At 43.5% G+C, this 27,987-nt stretch overlaps 1 protein-coding gene across 1 annotated transcript; it reads right to left on the bottom strand.

Annotated features, from left to right (window-relative positions):
• Positions 1-44: 44 nt before the first annotated feature.
• Positions 45-27,983, bottom strand: LOC117466578 (interferon alpha/beta receptor 2-like). The gene is made up of 8 exons (XM_034109908.2): positions 27,889-27,983; positions 27,150-27,277; positions 26,679-26,808; positions 23,841-24,022; positions 14,271-14,419; positions 12,364-12,523; positions 11,560-11,675; positions 45-2,171 (listed from the first exon to the last, which is right to left on the bottom strand). The coding sequence occupies exons 2-8, from the start codon at positions 27,211-27,213 to the stop codon at positions 1,548-1,550; spliced, it is 1,425 nt and encodes a 474-aa protein (XP_033965799.1). The 5' UTR covers positions 27,214-27,277; positions 27,889-27,983; the 3' UTR covers positions 45-1,547.
• Between the last annotated feature and the right edge of the window lie 4 nt (positions 27,984-27,987).

Raw genomic sequence — 27,987 nt, 5'->3', positions numbered from 1 at the left:
GAATGACACTTTTACTGGGAGAATACAAACAAGAGAACTCGGCATGCTATTGAAACTGTGACTTTATTCATGTGAAATGTACAGGTTTGAGCATTAATACGGCAAGATTTCACAGTGAGTATAAAAATACAAGAATGTAACATATGGAATTTGTTCGATTATTTGTGTTTAAATACAATAATTACATGTAATACCTAAACACAATGTGTAACTTAAAACAAGCGCAATGTTAATATGTATTTGTACAGAAAAACGAAATATGGCAAAATAAAAACAGAAGATTTTACAGTTGTTAGTCACATTCATTCACTAATATCACCGGCCAGAACTAAACATGATCACCAGCTGCCCGGCTCAGAGGTCATACATGTAACAGAAACGGGATGAAACATGTTCCTGCTCAAACCACAGGATTGAAAAGCATGTCAACACGTGATCATTTCTCCTGTCCTCTCACTGGGAACCAGTTTGACTAACTGGAGTTTCACAGATGCTAAAAATGCCATTGTGTGCAAAACAGCGGTTTTCATTATTCACCTGACAATTATTTCCAAATTGTTTTAAATTGATTGATCCATTTGTTTTCATTTAGATAACGCGGCATTAAAGAGGCCCTGTTATGTGATTCTTATTTGTGACATGTATGTATTTCATGCTTTAATGTTCAAAAAGCTCTTTCTCTTTCTCATACGGCCTGTGCTGCAGCACCTCTTTTCACCGCAATTGTAGCCTTTGAAGACCATTAACGTGCACACACACACACACCACTCACTCATAACACACTACAGGAAAGGGAAAACCCTAAAAAGCAGAATAGGGCCCCTTTAATAGTGTCATCTGTAGTGTCATTGTTCACAGGTTCAGAGTTAAGAGCTGAAGAGAATGCATACATCAAAACCCCAAAGATATACAGTAACCATCATGTGGACCTTTGTTTGCTAAATACTATCCAGCCGTTTCTACAAGTTGTTCTCAGTGCGAGTTAAATTCAGACGTTCTCATCATCAGTCACTGATCTCATTCTCGAGGACAATACAATGGTTGAAATGTTTGGAAAAACCGTCTCTCTCTCATTTGTTATTTAGCTCACAGAGAGGATGAGCTCAACATGTACACACTAACCTCCATTTAAAAGTATTCCTCATTCTTTGATTGAAAGGCTTTGACGTCGAAAGATTCCTACTTAAGTCGTGACATGGCGACTTTTCTCCAGGCCATGTCCCATTGTTGGCCCCCTGCAGAAAGGAAGCACTTCCAAACAGAAGCAACCAGCGACGCTCAGCTGCAAAGGAGGCACTGCAGTTTACACAAAGCGCCTCGTGCACAAACAGGACTGTTGTTATTGATTTTGTTGTGGTCGCTTGAAGCCACCTGACCGATTCAAACAATGAATTAAAAAAAGGGAAAACCCAGAGGAGGGCATGATAGCTGCTCTCAGCCTCAGAGTCTGCTGCTGCCTGACCTGCAGTTACACCGCTGCCAACACATTATGAAATTATACAAATAAAAGAAACTCAGTTACTTCCTGTTGGGAAACCCCAGGACCGTCACCGCCGCGTATACCCAGACTGCTCATCTTCCTCCTCCTCCTCCTCCTCCTCCTCTTCCTCCTCATCTTCATCATCACCAGGGCAGGAAACAGTTTCTATGGCAACCTCCCTGTTGTCCGCAGCTTGTGCCTCCACCTCTACTGTGTCAACATGTGATTTCTCTTCCTCCCCCTCCACGTGGCTGCCGAAAGTCAATGTGAGGAGATTCACTTCCTGGCTGCCCCCCCCTCCCTGCACCTTCGTCCCTCTGGTGGAGCAGTGTGTGTCTGTGGGGCTGGGGGGGGCAGGATGTAGTCCAGCACTGGTACATGTCTCTGCTGGAGGGGAGGTATTATCGCAGACTGTTTGCCCTGGCAGGGGCTGTGGGGATAAAGGAGCAGACCCAGAGGATGAAGAGGAGGAAGAGAGGGGGTTAGAGCCTCCTCTCGCTTGATACCACCCTCCTCTTCCTCTGCCCCCCCGCGGCGTCTCCGTCACACTCTCCTCCTCATCGCTCTCGTCCAAGCTGTGGCAGCTGCTCTTTTCGCCTGAAGGGGGCGCTGCTGGTTCAAGATTCAAGAGAGAAGACACGGACGAGTTGCAGGAGGGGACTGTCCTTTCTTCTATGTGATGGATGGACCTCTGACACACAGAGAGAGAAGGAAAGGAACATGTTAAAACCAACAGGTTGGTTCAACAGCAACTGAACTCTTTAAACAGCTAACAGGAAGTACATTTTCCACTAGTGAGCAGGAAATGATGCTTTTTGTTTCAGCATCCACATTGCAATGTGTGCATGAGCAATAGTCCCATAGCAGCACGTGCAAATGACCTCTTCACAGCACCACTGCTCTGCTTCTTGATGCAAAAGGAATACATTTTGCAAACTATGAGAAGTCTGTTCGGTGGAACATCATTGACTGATTTAAAACTTCTGCACACAGTTTGTTGCTGGTGAGACATGCATTCTAAGAAAACAACTTATTATTTGTATTCATTTATGTAGCAAACATACACAAAGAGAAACACTGAAAAATAACAATTGGTTGCAAAATGAAGCATCAGTTGAAAGGATATTTGTTGTCTCTTTATTGAGTTAAAATAGTATTATATTGAACATTGGATCCGATATGTTACACCTAGCTCTACGTTTCCAGAGTCACATATTTGAATGAACCACTTCTTGATGTCCTACACCGGTCCCCAGAGCCTAATGATGTGTTCGGGGCTGGCTGAGGATCAGCATGAGTCCATATCCTGACCTGAGACTTCATATCATCTGATATTTTGATCAAGTCATATCACAAGTATCTAGATTTTTTTTCCAGTCAATCTTATCTAAGTGTATTACACAGATCAGTTGAATACTCAAAGCTGATTGGTGAATGTAAAACATTCCAGAGGTCTGTTATTTTTGTCGAGCAGACCATTACTAAAGAAGACTCTCTGATCAAGGATGTGCAGTCATATCCACATAAAGGAGTCTGGTCTGTGTAACGTCAGCTGTGGAAAACAAACATTAGTTTCCTCCATCAGAAAGCATTATGGAATACTTTTTGAATATTCATTATTATATTTGTGAAGAGCACCAATTGACGATGGCTAGACTGTCCCCAGAAAAGAAAAGGAAAGAGGGTAAGAGACAGAGGACGTCAGCAGAAGAAGACAGACAGTAAGTAAACACTAAAGGGAACAGCAGAAGAAGACCAACAGGAAGTAAACACTAAAGGGAACAGCAGAAGAAGACCAACAGGAAGTAAACACTAAAGGGAACAGCAGAAGAAGACCGACAGGAAGTAAACACTAAAGGGATCAGCAGAAGAAGACCGACAGGAAGTAAACACTAAAGGGAACAGCAGAAGAAGACCGACAGGAAGTAAACATTAAAAGGAACAGCAGAAGAAGACCGACAGGAAGTAAACACTAAAGGGAAGAGCAGAAGAAGACAGACAGGAAGTAAACACTAAAGGGAACAGTAGAAGAAGACCGACAGGAAGTAAACACTAAAGGGAACAGCAGAAGAAGACAGACAGGAAGTAAACACTAAAGGGAACAGCAGAAGAAGACCGACAGGAAGTAAACACTAAAGGGAACAGTAGAAGAAGACCGACAGGAAGTAAACACTAAAGGGAACAGCAGAAGAAGACCGACAGGAAGTAAACACTAGAGGCTTCTCAATACTCAAATTTCCTCTCCTCGACTCCCCTCCTCGACTCCCCTCCTCGAGACTTAGACCCGCCCACAGGAGATGCGAGCGGAGGACCGAGGAGGGGAACCGAGGAGAGAGGAGGGGAAGCAGCAGACGTTTAAAGAAATGAGAACTCCTCTCCTCTGAGTGGTCATATTAAAGCGACGTCCGTTCATTATTACGTGGCAACAGCTGCATCAGCTGTCGAGTGTTTTGTCATATTTTATAATCTTTTTATATTTATAAATATAATATTTTATAGTTAGATCAGCTGAACATTGTTCCCCCACATATTTACTTTGAATTCATTGAGAGTGCGGTATAATGAGACAATAACAGGCTACAGATGCGGACACACACACACAAATATATTTATATAAATATATACAATTTAAAGTATGAGAGCACTCTCATAATAACGTAACACAATCAGAGACTGGATATATCCCCCCCCCCCCTCTCTCTGGTCGCTGAAATGGGGAATTGAAATTACGGGCCAAAAGTTGTATTTGCAAGTATTAAAAGTAAGGACATCAAACCAACTGAGACCCGTCTGTCCGCGGCATCTGCGCACTGTACAACACACACCTACACACTGTACAACACACACACCTACACACTGTACAACACGCACCTACACACTGTACAACACACACCTACATACTGTACCACACACACCTACAGCTGCTAAAGCATAATCAGGCTACAGCCGTTGTGTATTTTATTATGTGAAGCACTAAATGGTCTTAGAAAAATATGGACTCTTTGTAGATATCTACTAAACTACAGCAAATAAAGAGAGTATGCCTGTTATACTGAGTGATATATATTTTACACACTGCTCTGCTTTCTGCAGGACCTCACAGCTGTTCTCACTGTAAACATCGCGTTGCGATGAGAGCAGGTTCTCAAATAATATCCAGGGGATGCATGCAGAGCTGTCATTGGCTGAGATAAGTCCGGCCGTGCGTCACGCCTCCACCGTTCCCGGAAATGCATCCGCGGAGGAGCCGTGGAGGAACCATCAGTGTATCCTCGGTTATAGCTCCTCCAGAGAGCCTCCTCGATGCTCGATCCTCGGTCCTCGGTGTGCATTTAGAGAAATGAGACGTCCTTCAAAATGGCGCGCTGAAATTCATTTCCGGGTCACTACCGGAGGACCGAGGAGTCGAGGAGTCGAGGAGGGGAAATTTGAGTATTGAGAAGCCTCTACTAAAGGGAACAGCAGAAGAAGACCGACAGGAAGTAAACACTAAAGGGAACAGCAGAAGAAGACCGACAGGAAGTAAACACTAAAGGGAACAGCAGAAGAAGACCGACAGGAAGTAAACACTAAAGGGAAGAGCAGAAGAAGACAGACAGGAAGTAAACACTAAAGGGAACAGCAGAAGAAGACCGACAGGAAGTAAACACTAAAGGGAACAGCAGAAGAAGACCGACAGGAAGTAAACACTAAAGGGAACAGCAGAAGAAGACCGACAGGAAGTAAACACTAAAGGGAACAGCAGAAGAAGACCGACAGGAAGTAAACACTAAAGGGAAGAGCAGAAGAAGACAGACAGGAAGTAAACACTAAAGGGAACAGCAGAAGAAGACCGACAGGAAGTAAACACTAAAGGGAACAGCAGAAGAAGACAGACAGGAAGTAAACACTAAAGGGAACACAGTATGGGCTAGGGATGGGAATGATTAATCGAATATTCGAAATGATTCAGGTATTCAAATAAGAGTTATTTTTTTTATGGGAGGGGTGCCTAAGTTGATTACATATTATCAAATGGATTAATTAAATATCTTATCTTATACATCGCTGGATCCCCGACACAAACACCTGTGTTTTGTAGCGCAAACTCTCCGCTCGGAGATCGTCTGAAATGTATAAGCGAGCGCCCGACAGGAGGACCAGCGCTGCTGCTGCTGCTGCTGGCCATGGGCTCCAGGCTGAGGGCCCCAGCACGGCCACAGTCAGACAGCCAGAACCAGTCAGGAACTCTATTTCAGTGGGCCGTGCATCCCACCCAACAGAAAACTCAGTGTCCTGGCGAAGGAATACCTGGCTAAACTCGCAACCTCCGTTCCAGCTGAGGGGGTCTTCTCTACAGCTGGCCTCTGCTCTGAGCAGGTAGACATGCTTATTCTCTTAAACAAAAATGAGTCTTAAAATAGTTGCATACTGTGCATAGGCCCTGTTATATGGTGTTGATCTCTGTTCTGTTGTAATAATCTAGCCTATGCAACGCATTCAGAGAGCAGGAGCTTCCCCATCATGCTCTCCTTCTACCGAGCCGCCATCGAGAGCATCCTCAGCAGCTGCATCACGGTGTGGTTCAGAAGCTGCACAGCATCCAACCGCAAGACCCTGCAGCGCGCCGTGAACACAGCTGAGAGGATCATCGGGGCCTCACTCCCATCACTCCTGGACCTCTACAACACCCACAGCACCCGCAGAGCACTCAGCATCGCTGGTGACCCCACCCATCCCTCCACCTGCCTCTTCAGGGAGGAGGTTCCGCAGCCTGAGGTCGAGCCCCACCCAACTGAAGAACACTTTTTTACACCAGGCTGTCAGGAGGCTGAACTCTCTCCCCCTGCCCCCACTGGACATGGACTTTAACACCACTCACTCAGACTCTCACATCCAGCCCCATACACTTTTTAAGCTGCTATGGACAATATTGCACTAATGCACATTTCTCTAAGTGACTGTTATTTGGTATATATTGATTGTTGTGCTTTTATTTATGTCTAAATGTGAGCATATGTATAAATGTGTCTGTTGATTGTGTATATATATATATATATATATATATATACATATTTTATATCTTTGTTATTGTGTTCGTGCCGTTATGTTGTTATGTTTTAAGCATGACAGCTGTAGGCCTATAGCTCTCAACTGTTCAAACTGTGGTCACCCGTTCAATAGAGATTGGACAAATTCGACGTGGTTTCTATATTTATTTGAACATTTATTTATTCTTAACATTTTTTATAGGATCTGTAAATTCGGTTAACCGTTTTTTTGGGGGTCGAATATAAATTTGCTTTCAAATTCCCATCCCTAGTATGGGCTCTGGCAGTGTTTAAAGACTGGTTAATGGAAAAGAAAATGTGATTATTTGATTAAACACTTGTAATGTAGCAATCCTTTAAGTACTAACTTATCATTTCCGTTCAGTTCAGACATACATTTTCCTTCTGTGCGATCAAGCAGCGTGTTTCCCATCAGTGTAAATGTTGCTGAATCGTATTAAAGTGCCGGGAAGTGCTGTGTGCTGGACAATAAACTGTTGGTGAGCATTTCATTTACAGCCACATACGGGCTGAGGGGAAACCCCCCCATATCTTTCGGTGTTTCTTTGGATTAAGCTAATTAATAATGGAACATGAAACTGCAACTTATTGTACACAAAAAGCCCGTTTAAATCCCCCTCACATGACAAACAGCGCAAATATGAAAGTCTAACCCACGCCAACACACAACGCTTCTTACATCCCAGCATGCTGTTAGTATAGAAATCCAACGACTGGTATGAATTGCTGGTTTCAAAAGCTACCAACCAAATAATCATCTCACTTAGGAAAATGTCAAATACCCTAACCTACTGTAACCCTCCCCCTTTTTTCCAAGTTCACAACTCACTCGTAACGAAGTTCTAACTCTTACAGTATTTAAAATGATGGCGATAAATAAAAAAGGGAAAATAAATATCAATCAGTTGCAGAAGAAATGAACCAAATAAAATATGGCAATACAGTTACTTTGGGTCAACTGAATTGAAATAAAGGAAACTTTCACCCCTTTTTCACATGAATACATTTGTGTCTTTATTCAAAATGATAGTATATGTACATTAAATGGGATATCTTTGGTTATGCTACTAAATCTGTCTAAAGATAAAAAAATAAAACAAAGTGAAGAAGGGAAAAGGCAATTAAGTGCTGTATATTTAAGTCTCTGAATATGTACTTAGGTATGTGTCTGAATAAACTAAAAGATATTAATTTTTCAACTTTAATAATAACATTTTCAATGTGTTTTTGATACTAGCAGTGCCATTTTCCAACTGAAGACATGTTGTTCCCTTCATCAGCTACAGTGGCACATGACAACAATACAAATAACACACACAAAGAGTGTTTAAAGGTCGAGCTTTTCACTTCCTCAATTTCCATTTAGTAAACCCTGCAAACAGTAGCGTAGGCAGAAATGTACTTTAGGGTGGGCCTGTAAAAAATAGGGTGGGCCAGAAGCTAACAATAATCCCCGCCGGTACCGGTGGCAGATTACTTTTAGAATACTTTCTTTTTCCATAACAGATGGGTATGTTTTGGTGAACAGGAGACACGTATGTTACTGTTTTAATGGCTTATCAAGAACTCAAACACAACATCTTGGTGTCATTCTGGACAGCTCTCTCATCTGCACCCCACATACAAAACATCACCCGGACTGCATTCTTACCGTCTTAAAACCTTTCCTTGGAATATGTTATGAATTGTAAGGTGTCCTTGGGTGCTTTGAGAGGCACCTCTAAATAGAATGAATCATCATTATTATTATTATTATTATTATCTGAAACGATGTAATAACTTTTAAAACTTGATCCAGTCACTTGCCCCATGCATTCAGCAGCAGCAGGCCATTCACTTTGATTTGATCCCGTTATAAATGTCATCATTTCGACAATAAAGAAATAAACGTAAACGTTATCTTGCACATTTTATCTAACCATCTCCGTTTCTAACTTTCAATATATTTTAAAAGAGATCTCTCTCTCTCATCTGCGTGCGGGGGCGGGGCCTCACAGACACGCTGCATCTCTCTCTCGCTCACAGACATGCTGCAGCGCTGTGCAGTAATGAATATTACATTTTGTGAGGAAACTTTTCCACCAATAATTCCAATAAGTATTCCAAAATGTATTCACTTCAGGTTTACGAAAGTAACTGTAATCAGATTACTCGTTTTTCAAATGTAACGCCAGCTGAATACAGTTAGCCTACTTGATTTTTGTATTCTGATTACGTAACGCCGTTCCATGTATTCCGTCACAACCCAACCCTGTGTATATCTCTCCGGACTGACCGAAAAACACCCACCTCTCCGCCTCTTCCAAGGGACGAGGGAACCGTGCGGCAGAGTTTCCGTTAACATTATTTTTCTACTGACAGCCCAGCAGCAGGAGAGGTGGGGAGAGGGAGGCGGGGCTATTTCATCGTTATCAGAAAATGATCGTATAGATCGCTGCTAGATGAGGGCAGTGGGGGCTCTTCTTGGAGACTGGCTTTTTTTTTTTAAACCAAAGTTCATTAGTGAACTTTGAGCCATCATTTCTTTTGCAGTCAGCTCTCTGCCTCTCTCACGTTATTATGGCGCGTGCCGGAACCAACAATCAGTTTTACCGTAAATGAGTTCGGTTCAGAGGATAAAACATACAACATTAATTAAACCCGATATTTGTTCACTTGAATTTCACTTTGAATGCTTGGATATTCTCAATGGGTGAATACATTTTTTTATAATAATAATTAAATAATTAAAAAAAAAAAATAATTAAAGATGGGGCCACCCTGGCCTTATGGTGGCTACGCCACTGCCTGCAAAGCATTTCAGAGTCACCAGATAGGACTCACTAAGCACAGCCTCCACCCAGCTACAGCAGGTCTCTTCTTTCACCACACATCAACCACATCCACTAAAGTCACGTGCACAGAGTGTGTTTTGCTCAAGTGTTTACACCTGCAGTGCTTTCCTGTTACTTTACTCAGAAAAAGTCAAACCGCAAAAAAACCAGCACATTTTGTGTCTGCTAAAGCAGGGGCTTTCAAAGTGTGGGAAGGTGAGCCTCGCTGAATGCGGCGATTACCATGTTGTTCAGCAAAACGCCTCACAAACTTATTAAGATCAACAGCTTTAGTGCGTTTTGATTCAATGCTGAGTACAGCCAAACTGACAGTCTCTTCTCTGTCAGTGTAGATCGCAAATACCTCATTCCTTCCGTCTACTTGGGGTCCGAATGCGCCGTTCCATTCAAATGAAATCACAGCCAATCCCATTTCCTCGCGCCAGGGCCGGGGGAGGGGTTACGCTTGCCAGCTTGTCTGAAACTCGACCAACAACCAACGTCACCCCATTCAAAGTGAATGGGCAGAAGCATTGAAGCTTCAACGCACGCCGCCGTGTGGATGCTGCGTTATGGCCCCTACACACGGCGGCGTGCGTTGACGCTTGCCGGCGGGCATGTCTGAAGCTAGACCAACAACCAATCACCTGAATCTCCCGCCCCGGACACACAAGCAGTGGTTTGATTGGCTAGAGCTTGTACTGGCATATGATTCGATTGGCTGACGCTTCCATCGAAGCTTCAAAAGTAGAAAATTGCTCTACATTTGAAGCTTTTCTCCCACAATGCAGTTCGGCGAAGCGTGACGTCACCCCATTCAAAGTCAATGGGCAGAAGCGTTGAAGCATCAACACACGCCGCCGTGTGTAGGGGCCATTACAAGGCTCGCGTCTTGTGCTGCATTCACTTGCACTCGGACATTAGGGATTTTCTCTCATAAATGTCCGATGAGCCACAACTTTTATTTCAAAACTATTTTTAGGGTGGCAGTTGCCATCCCATGCCACCCCGGTAGATCCGCCCCTGCTTGACCGGTACTTGCTTTTGATCAAAGTCAATGCTGAAAACCCGCACTCACACAGGTAGGCGGAGGTGAAGGGAATGAGCACTTTTACAGCCTTTTTGGCGAGGTGGGGGAACTCGGTCTCCACAGACAGCCAAAAGTGTGCAAGTGACGTTTTCTGCCAGACGCTGTCTCCTCTTTCACTTTAGGTAACTTCACTAAAAATCGATCCATGTTGCTGCTCGCATAAAGTTAGCTGAAGCTAGATTTCACTGTTTCTCGTTATTATTTTTTCTCACGCTGCGTTTCCCTTGAAGCTCTCCGGCGCCCTCCAGGGGAGGCGCGCCTCACACTTTGAAAACCGCTGTGCTAAAGGAAATCAAATCTGTTTTCAGAGCTGACGTTCTCCTTTAACACTGACATCTGTTACTTTATAAACCAATCTTCCACTTTCTGACCTCAATCCAATTCCACAAATGCAACATTCTGTACAGACCAACAGGGTTCTCAGACAACGAATCATAATATGACCTGCTATTTCAAACTCAGGCACTTCAGCCCAGAAACACGTTTTAAGTTGTACGTACTGTTGGATGGAAGAGATGACTAGCTTTCCAATGATATCCTAATTGATTCTGAAATCCAAATATTGAGCCGAGACACTATTTTGAGAAAAAAGCCTTCAAAAAGGGAGGCACTGCTTCCCTGAATTTAACAATAATAGTTTTATATTCTGAAAACCAAGACCTTTTTTTAGATTGAATCGAAAAAAACCTGTGTTACTATCCGTCTGTCATTCATTATTTCAGGGAGGGAGTTATCAATATGTCTCAACCATAGGTCTCAACGCTCAAATATTTGTCCATTAATTATACTAATACATTCCTCATAGCAGTTTCAGGTCCACCAATAATCTTTGACTTATTACTAATTTAAATGTAAAATGTTCAGCGTCCCTTCAACATGATGAATGTCGAAACCAAAACGTTAAACCTACTACCTATTCAAGGAGTCATTTGTGAATCATTCAATATACGTATGTCAGTTTGTAGTCATTACTGCGGACTATTTGTCACTTTCTAAAAGAGACACAAATAAAAACTTTTAAACAACAAATGTAATGTACGGCTACGAGGGGGCAGCCGGGTACCTTCTAAGAACTGTTACTATTAATTCTGCACCACCAAAAACTAGAGTGATTGTTTTACTCACCAGGACGGATGGCAGGGGTCTCTGGGTCAGACATATGGAACCAGTGTAGAGCATCAGGGCCAAAACCACCAGAGCACATATCACCAACGAAATGAAGAAGGCAGAGATCCAGGGGTCTGCAGGGGACAGGGGTCATGGGATTATTCACACATAAACACGCAGGGACTTGTAGGACAGCAAGCTTCATCATCTTCATCATAAGGAGGACATATTCTAAAAGTGTTCAGGTTCATATCAGTATTGTCTCTACTGGGACAGGTCTCCATGCTTTAAATGTTCAAAAAGCTCTCTTTTCACCCTCTGTCTGAAACCAGAGCCCAGTCTGCTCTGATTGGTTAGCTGGCAGGCTCTGTCGTGGTTGGTCAACTTCTTAGAGCTGTCCCGTCCCTTAGCCACGTACAATGTGATGAAAAGCTAGCCAATAGAGGTGTGAGTGTTACATGATGTCACTATGTTCTAGAAGTAAACAAAGATACAGGGATTTAAGCCTTTGTAGACCATTTACATGCACAAAAACCTATATAACACACTTTTTGGGTTGGCAACCCAACACAAACCATTTACTTTGAGACGAGGGAACTGGAAGTGGTAAAATGCCAGTTTTAAGACTCATTACTGCACCACTCTAGTCAGAGAAAGCTTTTCTAACAACTCTTTATTGATGTGGACGCCATGGGGTCAGAAAGGATATGAAGCAGCAGTCATAGGGACTTTGGAAAAGAATCCCACTGCAGAACAATAACATGTTGTGGTCCATAGAGAACAGAACAGTGGGACTGTGCACCCGAACACAGAGAGCTGTACCTGCAGTGTAGTGGGCGGGGGTGAAAGCACACACAGGCTTGCTGTAGTTGGACTTCCTGCTCGCCCAAACGTCAGAGATACGGACTGACACACAGTACTGCCTGCCAGAGGCCAGATCCTTCAGAATCACTCGTTCCAGAGACTGGGTATCCACAAATGACTGCACAGAAAGAGATGCCACGTTAGAACAAGACAAAACTACTGCTTTCTCAAAATAATAAAAGTAATTGGATTTATGTCTAAGCAGGTAATGCCAAATAGAGCAGCTAAAACTGTCTGGTAGATTCGGGAAATATCAATCTGCTTTATTACACGGCTTGATTGTAAACTCGATTCTTATTGGTTAATTCAGAACATGTGACACATTGTTAATACCCTACTACAGACCGCTGTCAAGGACTATAATGACCGGTGCTAAGGAGGATCAAGAAAGAGAAAGGAAAAGAGGTTAAAGTGCTGGACGTCAGATAAATGAACAGAAGAAGACAGACAGGAAGTGAATACGATACAATACGATAATATTTTATTGGTCAGCTCAAGTCTGACATTTGACTTGCATCACAGCCAACACTTGTTAACATTCAGGTTAAAATTCAATGAGGGGTATAAATAAAGCCACGCCTCCAATGGGAGTGTGCGTTGAATGAAATGCCACTGTTTCGTTATTCCTCCGCTTATTTGGATGCTAAACAGCAATGAAGTTGTGCTTACTCTGCTAACAACACTAACAGGGACACGGTATGGGCTCTGCAGTATAAGGACGCTTGTTAGTGGATCAGAAACTGTGAACACACTTGGACAGTGCTGCTGTAAAGTTGTTGTTGTTGTCCCAGCCGTTTGTGCGCCGTGGAACGGAGTTTTTTTTTCTTAGCGGAAGTAATAGGATAATTTTTAAGTCAATAAAATCATTTAGATTAATATTGGGAGTCGAGTCGTTAGTTTGTTTAGTATGTGGCCGTGTTATAAGAGGGATTATGTGCAGCAAGGCGTGGGCCCCATAATGACCGCCTCGCTGCACATTATCCCTTACTTAATGCAGCCTTTAAAACAAGGAAAATACACCACTTACAGTATCCGAAAACTAAGACGATATCTGGTCTCATATCACAATATTAATAGAGCACTGATATATTGCCCAGGCCTTCAACATGTATATTTGCTACTTTCTTGTATATTTCTTTGAATTTGTATTGTACAATGCCATGTCTTTTTTATGCTGCTACCACGCAAGAAACTCCCAAATTGGGATCAATAAAGTAGTAGTACTATCTTATTTTATATTGAAGCTGAACAAAGAATTAAAACCTTGAGATGTCACGAACATATTGCAAACGTTTTATTCACAGAAGTTGGAATCATAGCATCAGTAGTTGGTCTGTTCATGCAGAGTTGAATATGTATGTTTTGATCAAGCAATACTTTTTAGTGTCGTTTCAATTTCACATTCACCGTGGAGGCATTTGTGAAAAACAAAGCATTCTTCAAGAGTTCAAGGTAATATGGGAGGAGTAATTGATATACAATTGGTCCTCTTGGGGGTGATGTTTTCCGTGAAATGCATCATTTTGGTCCAATTCTATACCTGTTAACTTGAATCTATCAACAGGTTAAATGTTAAAGTTCACTACCTGTTTTCATTACATTTCATTATAGCACCCGCAAAAACCTAAATATGTCCTCAGATGACATTTATAAATGTGAGCATTAGCTTTCGAAACATCACAAAGTAGCATTAAAATGCTTATCTGTCCTTGTTACTACTCTGTACATTTCATCCAGCACCCATTATTGCTGCAGCAACTCTTTTCACCCTCTGTCTGAAACCAGAGCACAGTCTGCTCTGATTGGTTAGCCACTTAGAGATTTGTCCCGCCCCTTCACACTGTATGTGAGTCTATATGCAGTACCTGTGCGTTGTTTGCATTGTTGCTCTGGATCCTGAGTTTGTAATGCAGATTATCATAGAAGACCCTGAGGTGCTCCACGGGGGGCCGGGGGTCCACACACAGAACCTGGCCACAGGGCGTCACAGTCAGCAGGGGCAGGTCCAGGGCAGCTGGAGAACACAGACACAGGGACAAAACTAATATGACCATCATGAAGTTTTCATTAGCTGATAGAAAAAAAAGGGGAAGATCGCCAATATAAACATTTCCATATATTTGTGAAAGCGCAATTTCCTCTTCTGACTCCATACAAGTCTCAGTGAAACACTTCAACAGAGCAGCAGCAATTAAATAAGTGCAGGGGGTAAAGTTTGTTTTGCATCTCGTTTTCAGTAATATAATATAACTACATGAGATATCCAGAGCTGTAAGTGTTATATGAGGAGCATTATTTAGTAAAACCCAGTTCCATACTCTCAGCAAAGATACATGTTGCTGGTTTTATGTTGTCAGCAAACAATGCCTGACATTCTGTAGTCAAAGTATTCAAAAATTAAATGGTATATTCAGTGTTTGCTGAACTGCAGCAGGTCTGTAACAGTAGGCTAACTGAAGGACCTTACTGAGCTTACTGGGGATACACACCCACACACATTTTAACATGAAATTGGAAAACAACACCGGTTAAATTGTCGTTTTATCACCAAATAAACACGAATTAACTGTCTTTTAGGCCCCGTCCACACAAAACGAAAACGAGACGAAACGAGTTGTATCTGCTACAGTTCTCTATCGTATGGACAGTTCGTCCACACAAGGCCGTAACGCAGGGGTGCCCAACCGGAGAGCTACTTTTAAAGTTGCCAGTCTGAGAGATCTACCAGTCCAAATAGAGAGGCGTAGCCATTGCTGACAGCCTGCTACCAGGTAAATACACACTTCTACTTGTATAAAACTGACCTTTGTACAATTAATACTTCATAACATACTGCAGATTCTTTATCTTACCTCTTTCTAATCTACACACATACAAGTATTTAACTGAAGTTACACAACAGTGTTGTTGATACGGAGTTGGAGTTTATTCACACGTCACATACTACAGTGGGTAATGTTTGCAAGAAGCATTGAACAGTGCTGCCACATATGACACAGGAACAAAGAAAAGACTCTGAACCCTTTCTTTGCTATTATATAAAAATAGTGTTGCTACAAAAGTATAAATTAGGCTTACTAATAAGACAACTCAGATCTGAAGCTACACAAGAATCTGCTGCCAAAGTGCAATAAAAAAGACAAAATTAATAGAATCAAACCCTGTTTTTGTTGCATTTTAGTAGAGTATAAAAATAAATGCCTTTTTAATAGGATTGTTATGTGTTTGTGCCCTGATCAGGCACTCCTAGTGTGATGTGTCATGTCTAGCTGTAGTTTCCTGTTATGGTTTTGTATCGTTTCCCCTCCAGGTGTACCCATTTGTAATTAACCCAGGTGTGTCTTGTCTCGTCATTACCTCATGTATAAGTATTCTGTTTTCCCCTTTGTCTGGGGCTGATCCTGTCTGTGCAGTACGTGTTCTTGTCTGTCATTACTTTATATTTCCTTTGTTCAACCATGGTGGTAATTATTAATTAAATTCTTTTTTTGATTACTTCGGCTACCGTCTCCTTTATTATGTTGCCTTGACTCGACATTGAGCCTGCTAACAGTCAATGGTAATGTAATATGGGGGCTCGTGCCAAACTGATTTGAGCAATAATTTGGTGGTGGCTGCTGAGCTTAGTCCACACTTTGAATTATAGTTGACAGTGTCGTGTGTGTGGCCCATGTTTTATACCCTCTTGGTAAATAATTCTCCAATAAGGAGCGTTTTCATCCAGCTGGGGCAGCTGGACCATTTTCTATGGTTCCTTCCTTCGCCTGGTAGACATACCGTCTATGCTGGTCGGGGTAGTAGGAAGACCCTGTCAGGCTCCTCCTAGGCCGGCGTATGTCAGCTAGTTAGTTATATAGGGGGTCTGATTGTGAGGGATGGAAACGTTTAAGGGATGGGCCTTAGGTTTTTTGTTTTTTTTGGAACACACGACAGTTGTTAAACTCTTGCGAATAATTTTGAGTGTGGATGCTTCAGAAGGTCATACCGGTGCTCTTCTCTATTTAGTGGATAGCGGTAGGGGAGCGGTGGCCAGAGTTATTAAGAACAGACTGTACAGACGTGTAGGGTGAAGCCGGGTTTTTTTTTTTTTTTTGTGTATATGTTAATTGGTTGGTCGTATATGCTGGTGGAAGCGGGGTTGGTTCTTTAGTTTCTTCCTCCCCCGGTGCGACGGTACTAGGGCAGGTATGCCTGTGAAGGTATGTGATTTTGTGGCTAGGCCAACGGTCAACGTGTTGGGCTTGTGCACTAAGGAGGAATTATCGGGGATAGCAGAGCATTACGGTGTGAGGCTTGCCCCGAGCATGAAAAAGCAGCAGCAGCGGTTAGCGCTGGTGGAGGCTTTGACCACCAAGGAGGTTATGGAGTCTGTGGGCAAACCTGAGGAGGAGGAGGTAGTCACATGTGACCCGGTTTCGGAGAACCAGGTTTTGCTGAGGAAGATGGAACTAGAGTTTAAATTCGAGCAGCTGAGACATGCAGAGAGGTTATGCGCTCGGGAAGCGGAGGAGGCAGAACGTGGGCGCGTGCATGAGCTTGAGCTTGGAGTAGAGGCGCGGGCAGTGCATCTTGAAGCTAGGTTCGATGCTACTAGGCACCTACGTCTGGTCCCGCAATTTTCAGAGAAGGATGTTGACAAATATTTTTCTATGTTCGAAAATATAGCCACAACTCTGAAATGGCCTAATGACCAGTGGACATTACTTCTCCAGAGCGCACTCACCGGGAAAGCACAACACGTTTACGTGTCACTTTGCCCAAACACCCAGGCTTACGAGCTTGTGCCAGAGGCGTATAGGCAGAGGTTTCGCGCTCTTAGAAAGAACAATGTGCAGACCTACGTGGAGTTTGCTTACGAGAAGGAGCTGTTGTTTGATCGTTGGTGCGCGTCGGAGAAGGTGGACACTTTGGTTAAGATGCGGGAACTCGTGCTTCTTGAGGAGTTTAAGTCCTATTGTTTGCCCGATAATGTGGCGATGTACATTAATGAACATAAGGTGACTGAGTGCTCGGTGGCTGCGAGCCTTGCGGATGAGTTCGTGTTGACGCACAAAGTGCTCTTTGACAGACCTAATTATCCCGTGCGCAGGTTGGAGAGTAGACCGAGGTGGGGCTTGGGTGACAGGCCTGTGGCCTCTGGCGGTGGCAGTGTGGGCGAGGTTGCTGAGCGGGGAATGAGGGGAGAAATGCGTGAGTGTTTCCACTGTGGTAAAAAAGGCCACATAAAGGAGAACTGTTTTGCCCTTACCCGTCCCAGTAAACAAATATCGTTGGTAATGACACCCACACCCACATCTCTGAGTAGGGATGCCCAAAGGGGTGAGGATATGAAAGCTTACTTACCGTTCATCAGTGAGGGGTTTGTATCCTTGTCCGGCGAAGGGGTGAAGGTTCCTGTGACCATATTAAGGGATACGGCTGCATCCCAGTCATTTATTCGGAGAGATGTGCTGCCTTTTGACAGTGGTTCAGAGGTGGATGCTGGGATGACTGTCAGGTCTTTTGGGATGCATGTCATGGAAGTTCCGCTTCACACTATCCATCTTACATCTGAGTTGGTGTCGGGGCCAGTGGTAATTGGGGTGGAAAATTGTTTTCCTGTCGAATGATCTGGCAGGGGTTAGGGTCCTCGTGAAGGCAGATGTGACTTGTGTGCCAGCAGAGTCTTGTGGTCATCGTCTCAGCTTGTTCCTGAAATTGCCCCTCTTGAAGGTGATGCTGTTCTTCCATCTATTCCAGCCGGTCTCAGCCCTTTACTGCCCTCTACTTCCTCGTGTGAGTCTGCCAGTAGCGCGGCTGGGTTTTCTTTTGCTCGCGAGGAGCTTATCGTGGAACAGGGTAGAGATCCAAGCCTGTCAAGCCTTTTTGCGAACACTGTGGGAGTGGGAGAGAGTGAGGTTTCTAAAAGTTACTATATCCTGAGGGACGGGGTATTGCTGCGTAAATGGTCTCCTAGCCTCGACGCGTCAGCGGAGAATGATTGGAATGTGGTGACGCAGGTTGTGGTTCCGTTTAGATACCGTCACGATATTCTGTGTTTGGCTCACGATCACAGGCTCGCAGGACATCTGGGGGTCAATAATAATAATAATAATAATTTCAATTTATATAGCGCCTTTCACGAAACCCAAGGACGCTTTACAATGGGAAGTAACAAAACAAAAAGGTAATAATAATCATACAGAGCAATAGCAGGAAATAAGTGACTGTATATTAGTTGAGGCCAAAGGCCTGAGTGAACAGATGGTGTTTGAGGTGTTTTTTGAAGGTGTCCAGAGTGTCTGCATTCCTGATTGCAGAGGCAGTTGACAAGTGACAGTGGGGGTAGCTGGGATGATGGATTAGTACTGATGTAGAGTTGGGTGTCGTCGGCATAGGAGTGAAAGTTGAGACCATGTCGGCGGATGATTTCACAGAGGGGGAGCATGTAGATGTTGAATAGAAGGGGGCCGAGCACTGAACCTTGCGGCACACCTTGGTTCACAGGGGCTGGGGGAGAGCTGGATTTTCATATAAGACATATGATAGAGTGCTGCGTCAATTTTTTTGGCCAGGGTTGAAACGGGATGTGGTGCAGCACTGCAGGGGGTGTTCAACGTGTCAGGTGGTGGGTAAACCTAACGGGGTCATTCCACCGGCGCCACTCTACCCTATCACGGCAGTGGGGGAACCTTTTGAGAGGGTTATCATTGATTGTGTGGACCAAGGCAGGTAATAGCTTTCTTTTGACCATTATGTGTGCCAACACACGGTTTCCGGAAGCGATTCCACTGAAACGGATAACGGCCAAAACAGTGTCACAGGCCTTGGTGAGGGTTTTTCTCCGTTTTTGGTTTGCCTCGCGTGGTACAGTCCGACCAAGGTACGAATTTTTTTTATCCCGCATCTTCTCGCAGGTTTTAAAGCAGCTGGATATATCGCATAGTTTCTCTAGCCCATATCACACACAATCCCAGGGGGCTTTGGAAAGGTTCCACTCCACGCTAAAAACAATGCTTCGGGCGTTCTGTCGTGACACGAAGGACGACTGGGATGAAGGGGTTCATTTAATGTTGTTTGCCGCAAGGGAGATGGTGCAGGAATCTTTGGGATTCAGTCCTGCAGAGCTGGTATTTGCGCATTCGGTTAGGGGGCCGCTTAAGCTGCTGAGGGAGAAGTGGTTGGGGGAGAGCGAGCCGAAGAACCTGTTAGACTATGTCTGTGGCTTTAGGGAGAAGCTGAAGAGGGCATGTGAACTAGCGAGGACAAATCTGAGTGACACACAGGGGAGGATGAAGGGCTGGTATGACAGGAAGGCTCGGGATAGAACGTTTGTGCCAGGGGAGAGGGTTTTAGTGTTGTTGCCTGTCCCAGGCTCCAGCTTACAAGCACGGTTTAGTGGGCCGTACCTGGTTAGAGAGAAAGTAGGGGATTTGGACTACCTGATCGAGACACCGGATCGTGGGCGGAAGACTCGCTTGTGTCATGTTAATATGATTAAGCCATATTATGTGAGGGAGCCTCTGGTGAATCCTATTGACAGTATTGTTGTTCCCTCTGCGAGTGTGTCCACTGTGCCGTTGTCAGTTTGTATGTTGGCGCCATCTAGCGTTGATGAGAGTAATGACAGTCTTTGTTTTTCAGAGGGGGTTGGAGAACTGGAAGATGACGTCATTATTCCGTCCAAGGCGGTCGGGGAGGGACGGTTGACAAACACTGAGTCATTGATCACTCTTGACTGTCATCTTGGCCATTTATCAACAACGCAGCGAGATGTATCAGGGGTTTGGTTGGGTCTCATTGTGAGCTGTTCTCCGATATTCCTTCGCGCACTAACGTATTACAACATGACATCGATGTGGCGGAGGCATTACACATTAAACAGCACGCGTATCGCGTGAATCCATATAAGCGAGCGCGGTTACAGAAAGAGGTGGAATACATGCTCACTAACAATATCGCTGAGCCCAATTTCAGCCCATGGAGCTCGCCGTGCTTATTGGTTGATAAGTCAGACAAGACAGATTTTCGCCGGGTAAATAACGTGACTAGGCCTGATAGTTTTCCATTGCCCAGAATGGAGGACTGTGTCGACAGGGTGGGGAGTGCGTCTTATGTAACCAAGCTGGATTTGCTGAAAGGATAGTTGGCAGGTGCCACTTACGGATCGCGCTAAACAAATTTCTGCGTTCGTGACACCTGACAGTTTCCTGCAATATACGGTAATGCCGTTTGGTATGCGCAACACGCCTGCGACTTTCCAGAGGCTGGTGAATCGTGTGCTGTCAGGCGTAGCTAACTGTAAGGCCTACCTCGATGACCTCGTCATCTATTCTGACAATTGGGAGGGGCACATGGTTAGTTTGCGGGAAGTTTTTGACCGGCTTGGTCAGGCAAACTTGACCCTAAACCTGGCCAAGTGCGAGTTTGGCAGGGCGACCGTCACCTATCTTGGCAAGGTAGTGGGGCGGGGGGAGGTCCGCCCTGTCCACTCCAAGGTGGAGGCGATACTTGGCTTTCCAGAGCCTGCTACACGTCGGGACCTCCGGTGTTTTCTGGGGATGACGGGGTATTATAGGGGTTTTTGCAGGAATTTCTCAGCGGTAGCTTCTCCCCTCACGGATCTCTTGAGCCCGAAGATCCCATTTCAGTGGACGCCTAGGTGCTAGAGATGTTAAGATTCACCGATTCGCATCGGTGCACCGGCATAAACGTTCAAGATGCGAGTGCACCGGTTGAAAGAGTGCACATCGGCTACAGTTTGGGTTGAACCGGGTTGAACTCGCGATGCATCGATTGCGTAGCGTCTTTGCATCGGTAAAAAACCGATTCATTCATATAAAATCCCCTCATCTTGTCAACGCTCAGCAGAGACGATCTTTGATATTTGCTTCGCCACTACGGAGGCCGAGAGTCTCAGTTATCAACACACACGGAAGTTGAGGAGAAAGAGAAACACAGCGCACCGAAAAATACCTACAAATCAAACGTTTGGCAACACTTCGGATTGTTCAAGAAAGACGGTGTAATAATCCTTTATGCTATATAGTTGACGCAGGTCATGGAGAGTAATAAGGTATCCGTAGACCTTTGTATGAGGTATCTTTATTACTTAACAGGTCTCCAGCCATGATACATAGATCCGTCCTAGATGCAGGCTTGCATACACACAGTATCACTCCGCAGCCGCACCCCATCAGTAACGTCCTGATGGTATATGTGCGCGGCACTATATACTACAGACGGTCAACTTGAAAAATCGCTCGCAAATTGTTAACGATGCCGAGCCGCTTTAAAGTACACACGTAGTACGAGGAACTTAGCGACGCACATAAAGAGGCGACATGGGGTCTGCGGCTGAAAAGAGAAACCTGAAAGTTAGACATGAGTTAAATCACTCAGTGAGGCGTTCTGTCAGAGAGGTGTTTAGTTTACAGCAGCCTGTGAAGGCCAATAACAGTTTAAATGTCTTCCTCACTGTAAGCAGTTATGAAATAGCTGTTTGTGAAAGGTTATTTGTATTCTTTATTGTTATAGAACCCACTGCTTTCTGAGTGAGCCTATGAATGAGTGTTAAGCACATCAGGCTGGCAGCTGTATGGGCATTGCACTATGGTAGCTGTTATTTGCACATTGTTAATCATGAGCAATGCCTCCTTACATTGTTTAACTGTGAGGTGTTATACAATAGTACTCTGGAGAGCTTTTAAAGGTAAAAAAATAAACGGCATGATGAGATGTGCAGTACCAAATATGTAAAGCACTTTTTTGGTAATGTATGATTTGCTGCATATGAGGAATAAAACAAAAATCCTCTGTCGTACCATATTGAAGTATCATTATTTTTGCATAGTGTTGAATCGTATCGCACTGAATCGCATAATGTTAAATCAAATCGTATCGAACTGTATCGCAACAGGCGTGAATCGTATCGTATCGCATCGCCTGGTGTTACAAATGTATCGTTAATGTATCGTATCGTGGCAACGTATCGAGATGCGCATCGCATCGGCCTCAGTGATGGAGATGCACATCCCTACTAGGTTCACTTTTGCGTTTCAGCAATTAAAGTCCATCCTGGTCAGTGCTCCTGTCCTCGCAGCGCCTGTGTTCACAAAGCCTTTCAAGTTGGCTGTGGATGCTAGTGAGCTGGGCGCAGGCGCGGTACTTCTGCAGGACGATGACGGGGGTATAGAACATCCGGTGTCGTTTTTTTCTAAAAAGTTTAATATACACCAGCGGCGCTATTCGACAATTGAAAAGGAGGCATTGGCCTTGATTTTGGCTCTCTCCCATTTCGAGGTGTATGTCGGTTCATCCCAGGTACCGATTAAAATATACACCGACCACAACCCGTTGGTCTTTATAGGCAGGATGCGGAATTCGAACCAGCGGCTAATGCGCTGGAGCCTTTTCCTGCAGGCCTTTGATGTTGACAATGTTGGCAAGGACAATGTGTTGGCTGGCGCGCTATCACGGCTGTAGTCAGGGGGGGGGGTGCTATTTATCCATTAGGTGGTGTGGGGGTTATGGCCGTCCATACCGGTGCTGTTAGTACAATTCGTATTTTTGATTGTGCTGACAGTATTATTGTTTCTTGTTTCCTTCTTCTGTTTATGTTCATTCCCCCATTTCGCCTTGGGGTTATGGACATAAAGTTGGGTGTGGGGGTGTTATGTGTTTGTGCCCTGATCAGGCACTCCTAGTGTGATGTGTCATGTCTAGCTGTAGTTTCCTGTTATGGTTTTGTAGTCCTTATCGTTTCCCCTCCAGGTGTACCCATTTGTAATTAACCCAGGTGTGTCTTGTCTCGTCATTACCTCATGTATAAGTATTCTGTTTTCCCCTTTGTCTGGGGCTGATCCTGTCTGTGCAGTACGTGTTCTTGTCTGTCATTACTTTATATTTCCTTTGTTCAACCATGGTGGTAATTATTAATTAAATTCTTTTTTTGATTACTTCGGCTACCGTCGCCTTTATTATGTTGCCTTGACTCGACATTGAGCCTGCTAACAGTCAATGGTAACGTAATAAGGATGCAAGCAACACTAGTTTCTTAACCTGAATTGATAATAGACTATAATCAATTTAAGTTTGCATTCTTATACCATTTTGTGGCAGTGGGTGCGGAGCATCTGCCTTTTACAGCAGGAGCACACGCTCGCCTCGGGGAGGGAGAAAAAGAGAAGCAGAGGCTGCCTCTCCCCACCTCTGCTGCTCACTGCTGTAGAATGGTCATGTTAGTGGAAAATCTACAGCTCCTCTATCACAACCATCAGCAACAAGTGGACATGGAGAACTACATGAACTCCATGTTGCTAAATCCACCGCGGAGAATAAACAGAAGGGCAACCAGGCAACCAGGGCAACCAGAAGAAAGGAAGAGGCATCTCTAGACGCCATCTCCATTATTAGTCCTTTAATTCAACATCTAAATTCAGAGCATTGCAACTTACTGTTTTTGATGGGCTCAAATCCAGGGTGTATGACAACGGTGACTTCTCCTGGCTGTGAGTCCAGCAGTGCTGAGATGCTGGTGAAGTACAGCTGATCCCGGACGGGGAAGGCCTCTGTCAGGTTGCAAACCAGAGGGGACTGGACATGCTGGCAGCTGGCCACTGGCACCCAGATAGTCCCCCTGCAGGACCAGAGGAGCAGATGTTAGGAGGCCACAACACACCACTGTTGACTGTTGAATGTTGACAGCAGGAAGCTTTGGTGATGCTTTCTCACTGCAAAAAAGTCATTGTCAACATATGAAGGTCAATAATGTGACACCTACACTGGAAGACATTATTCAACATCTGAAATCCTCCTCCTCTAGCCTCGATATTATTCCGACAGGATTTTTCAAAACTGTTTTTCCCTGCATGGCCTCAGATATACTACACATAGTAAACAACTCTCTTCAATCAGGTGTATTTCCACAGGCCCTGAAAACTGCAGTAATTAAACCGCTCCTAAAAAAACATAACTTAGACACAACCGTAATGAATAATTACAGGCCAATATCAAACCTCCCTTTTTTAAGCAAATTGATTGAAAAAGTTGTTTTTCAACAGTTGAGTCATTTCATGTTTTTGAATGACGGTTTTGATGTGTTTCAGTCAGGCTTTAGACCTAACCACAGCACTGAAACTGCTCTTGTAAAGGTCTTAAATGACATTCATTTAAACACAGACTGTGGCAGAATATCAGTTTTAGTATGATTAGATCTCAGCACTGCCTTTGACACTGTTGACCACAACATATTGCTAGACCGTCTAGAAAACTGGGTGGGAGTTTCAGCAACAGCTCTAAACTGTCTTTAGTTCCTACTTAAAGGACAGAAAAAACGTTGTCTCAATAGGCAACTACACATCAACTTTGACAAATATGTCATGCGGGTTCCTCAAGGCTCCATCTTAGGACCTTTGCTTTTTAATATTTATATGCTACCTCTGGCTGAAATTATTAAAAAAGAGCGATCTAAGCTACCACATCTATGCAGATGACACCCAGATTTATTTTTAAATTACACCAGGAGACTATTCTCCGATTAGAACACTGAGCAAGTGCATTGAGCACATCACTGACTGGATGACTCCAAATGAACAAACAAAAAACAGAGATCATTGTTTTTGGAGCAAAGAAGGACCGATTAAAAGTAATCCCAGAGCTTCAGTCGGCAGACTACAAAACCACTAATAAAGCCAGAAATCTAGGTGTAGTGATGGACTCAGACCTGAATTTCAACAGCCACATTACAACAGTCATTAGGTCTGCTTATTATCACCTGAAGAATATATCGAGGATTAAAAAACTAATGTCACAACAGGACTTAGAAAAGCTTGTCCATGCTTTTATTTTCAGTAGACTCGACTACTGCAATAGTGTATCCATCAGAAAGCTGCAGCTGATTCAGAACGCTGCTGCTCGAGTCCTCACTAACACTAAAAGAGTGGATCATATCAGTCCGGTTCTGAAATCTCTACATTGGCTTCCAGTCGGCCAAAGAATTGATTTTAAAGTACTATTGCTAGTTTTTAAATCATTACATGGTTTAGGACCAAAGTATATTGTTGAACTCCTACATAATTACGAGCCATGGTCTTCTGGGATGGGTCTGCTATCGGTTCGGAGAGTAACAACAAAACATGGAGAGGCAGCATTTAGCTGTTATGCCCCGACACTCTGGAACAAACTACCCAAATCAAGCACGTCCGCAGAAACGCTTACTATTTTTAAATCGAGACTAAAAACACATCTCTTTGCCGCTGCTTTTAATTGAGATGATCATATTCGAACTACAGTATGCCTTTTAAACATGTATTGTATACCTGTGGTGTTTATTTTTATTATTTTATTATCTTTGCTTTGTAATGCCTGTTGTAAAATGCCATTATATAATGTGTTTTTACTGTATTTATTCCTAAAAAGTCTTTTAATTTGTTTTGTAAAGCACTTTGAATTGTCGCGTACAGAAAAGTGCTATATAAATTAACTTGCCTTGCCTTGCCTTACACTTTCAGTCTAACCATATTTTATTAAGATAATCTTCGAATATTTCATACAATAACATTTGTAAGTAGTACCATTGGTGTGACCTTCCAGCATTGACTGCTGTTTGAAAAACGTTTTTTAAATTACCTTAAATCTATTCAAATCAATTCTCCACCTTATTTTGCATAATGTCTTTAGGGTTACTTGCTTGCTTATCCTGTTGTACTAATTTCCCAATTTCGGATGAATAAAATATCCATCCATCCATCCCTCCCTCCCTCCATCCATCCATCCCTCCCTCCCTCCCTCCCTCCATCCATCCTTCCATTCATCCATCCCTTCCTCCCGCCATCCATCTATTTTAGTCCCAATAGAAATGACAAAGCATTTGTTTTAATATTTGAATCATAATACACATGTATAAAACTGAACTGGTAAAGAGCCAGCTGTACGCTGACTGCTGTAAACAAAAGGAGAAGAACAGAAAACTACCCTGATGTCACTATCTGTGACATTTGGCTGATATCGGACTGTGAATGATTGTATGACCTGTTGGATTAAGCGTAAACATTTATTCTAGCCTGCTTGGAACACTAAATGGATTATGACTTAAAACTGCACCTTAGTACACGTCTCTTCACAAACATTTTTGTGTGTGTGTGTGTCTTTGTACAAACTCTGACCAACATCTGTAATCCTTTTCTGTTGTAACACAAACAGAACGCATCAATAAGCCTGCAACCGGCTGATTCTGTAAAGACTCACAGTTAGTATACATACAATAAACTATAACAAACACTGATGAAACCCACCTGTCTGTCTTTACAGCGACTTGGTAGTAGACTCCTGTGGGTGTCCCTGGTCCAGGTTCCCATCTCAACTCGTGTTTGAAATGGCTTGAGGTCAGGTTTATGTTGACAGGCAAAGGGAGTTTAATCATAGCTGTAATACAAATAAACGGGCATGAAATGTATATACATACAGTATAGCAGATTCATATTTAAAATGCACCTCAAATATACATAGGCTACTAAGTGTTGGCATTAAAAACAAGTTAATCGATTTGTTACAACTGCAATTACACTTTCTGTGTTATCCAGAGATGTACTCCACAATCGTATCAAAGTCTGTCCACAGCATATAATTATACTTAATACAATATAATATGGTAGTCAAATATACCATATAATAATGCATGACCCAAAACTCTAATTAAAGCTGGATCACATGTCAAACATCTCACAAAAATGTCACAAACTGTACTAAACCATATGTGTCCTCACCTGGCAGCACGTGAGAAAACAGCACGCGAGGCAGCAGCGCGAGCATCCACAGGAGAGCGGTCATGCTGCCCACCCCCCATCAGCCCCCCGCAGCCACAACTCTGCTGCATTCACTTTCATATTAACATCTGTCAGAACAAAACTGCAGTTACTACAGCAGCCTTTTAGTCAAATATATCATATCGTGTTGTTAATACAATTATCTGAACTTGCTTAGGACAAAATTGTCTGAGAAATGAATGTAGCTAATGTGATGAATATCAGGTGGGTTGCAAACTATTTTCTATTTCACAATGACATCATGTGCAGTTAACGTTGGACTTACCGTAAATAACCCTAGTTACAATTGAATGTTACACTTCCACATTACGCCAGGTTACCGTTATGCCAGTTTACTTTCATATCGAAACGTCACTGTGAGTTCAAAAATACTTTCACTTTGCCTTTGTATCGGCTTAGTTAGCTTATATACACACAGTTTAACGTCCCCTTATTTACAAATGAATGAATTCTTAAAACATATAACGCTATCTTGTTAAATGTAACTCAGTTGGTCTTATTTGTGTTTTTCTCAAGGCAGCGCCTAGCGGAAATGTATTTATCGTTAGCTTACTTTAGCTAACTCATGGACTAGCAATGACTGAATCAGCATGTAGCGATCTAAAGCTTTTAGAAGAGTAGTAACACAGTCATAGCTACAAACCGTTCTTAACATACAACAGTTAGATATTACAGTTACCTGTCCTGAGAACGTGTTTCTCCAGCTTTGACAGGCAGCGGTGTGGTGGACGCATACACACTGCAGCTGGTCATGCTGCCTTCAGGAACTCGAGTTCAG

This window comes from Pseudochaenichthys georgianus, chromosome 21 (genome assembly GCF_902827115.2).
Source record: "Pseudochaenichthys georgianus chromosome 21, fPseGeo1.2, whole genome shotgun sequence".
Classification (NCBI taxonomy): Eukaryota; Metazoa; Chordata; class Actinopteri; order Perciformes; family Channichthyidae; genus Pseudochaenichthys; species Pseudochaenichthys georgianus.
Note: the sequence above shows the minus strand (reverse complement) of the source record. Positions and strands in the feature narration are given on the sequence as shown.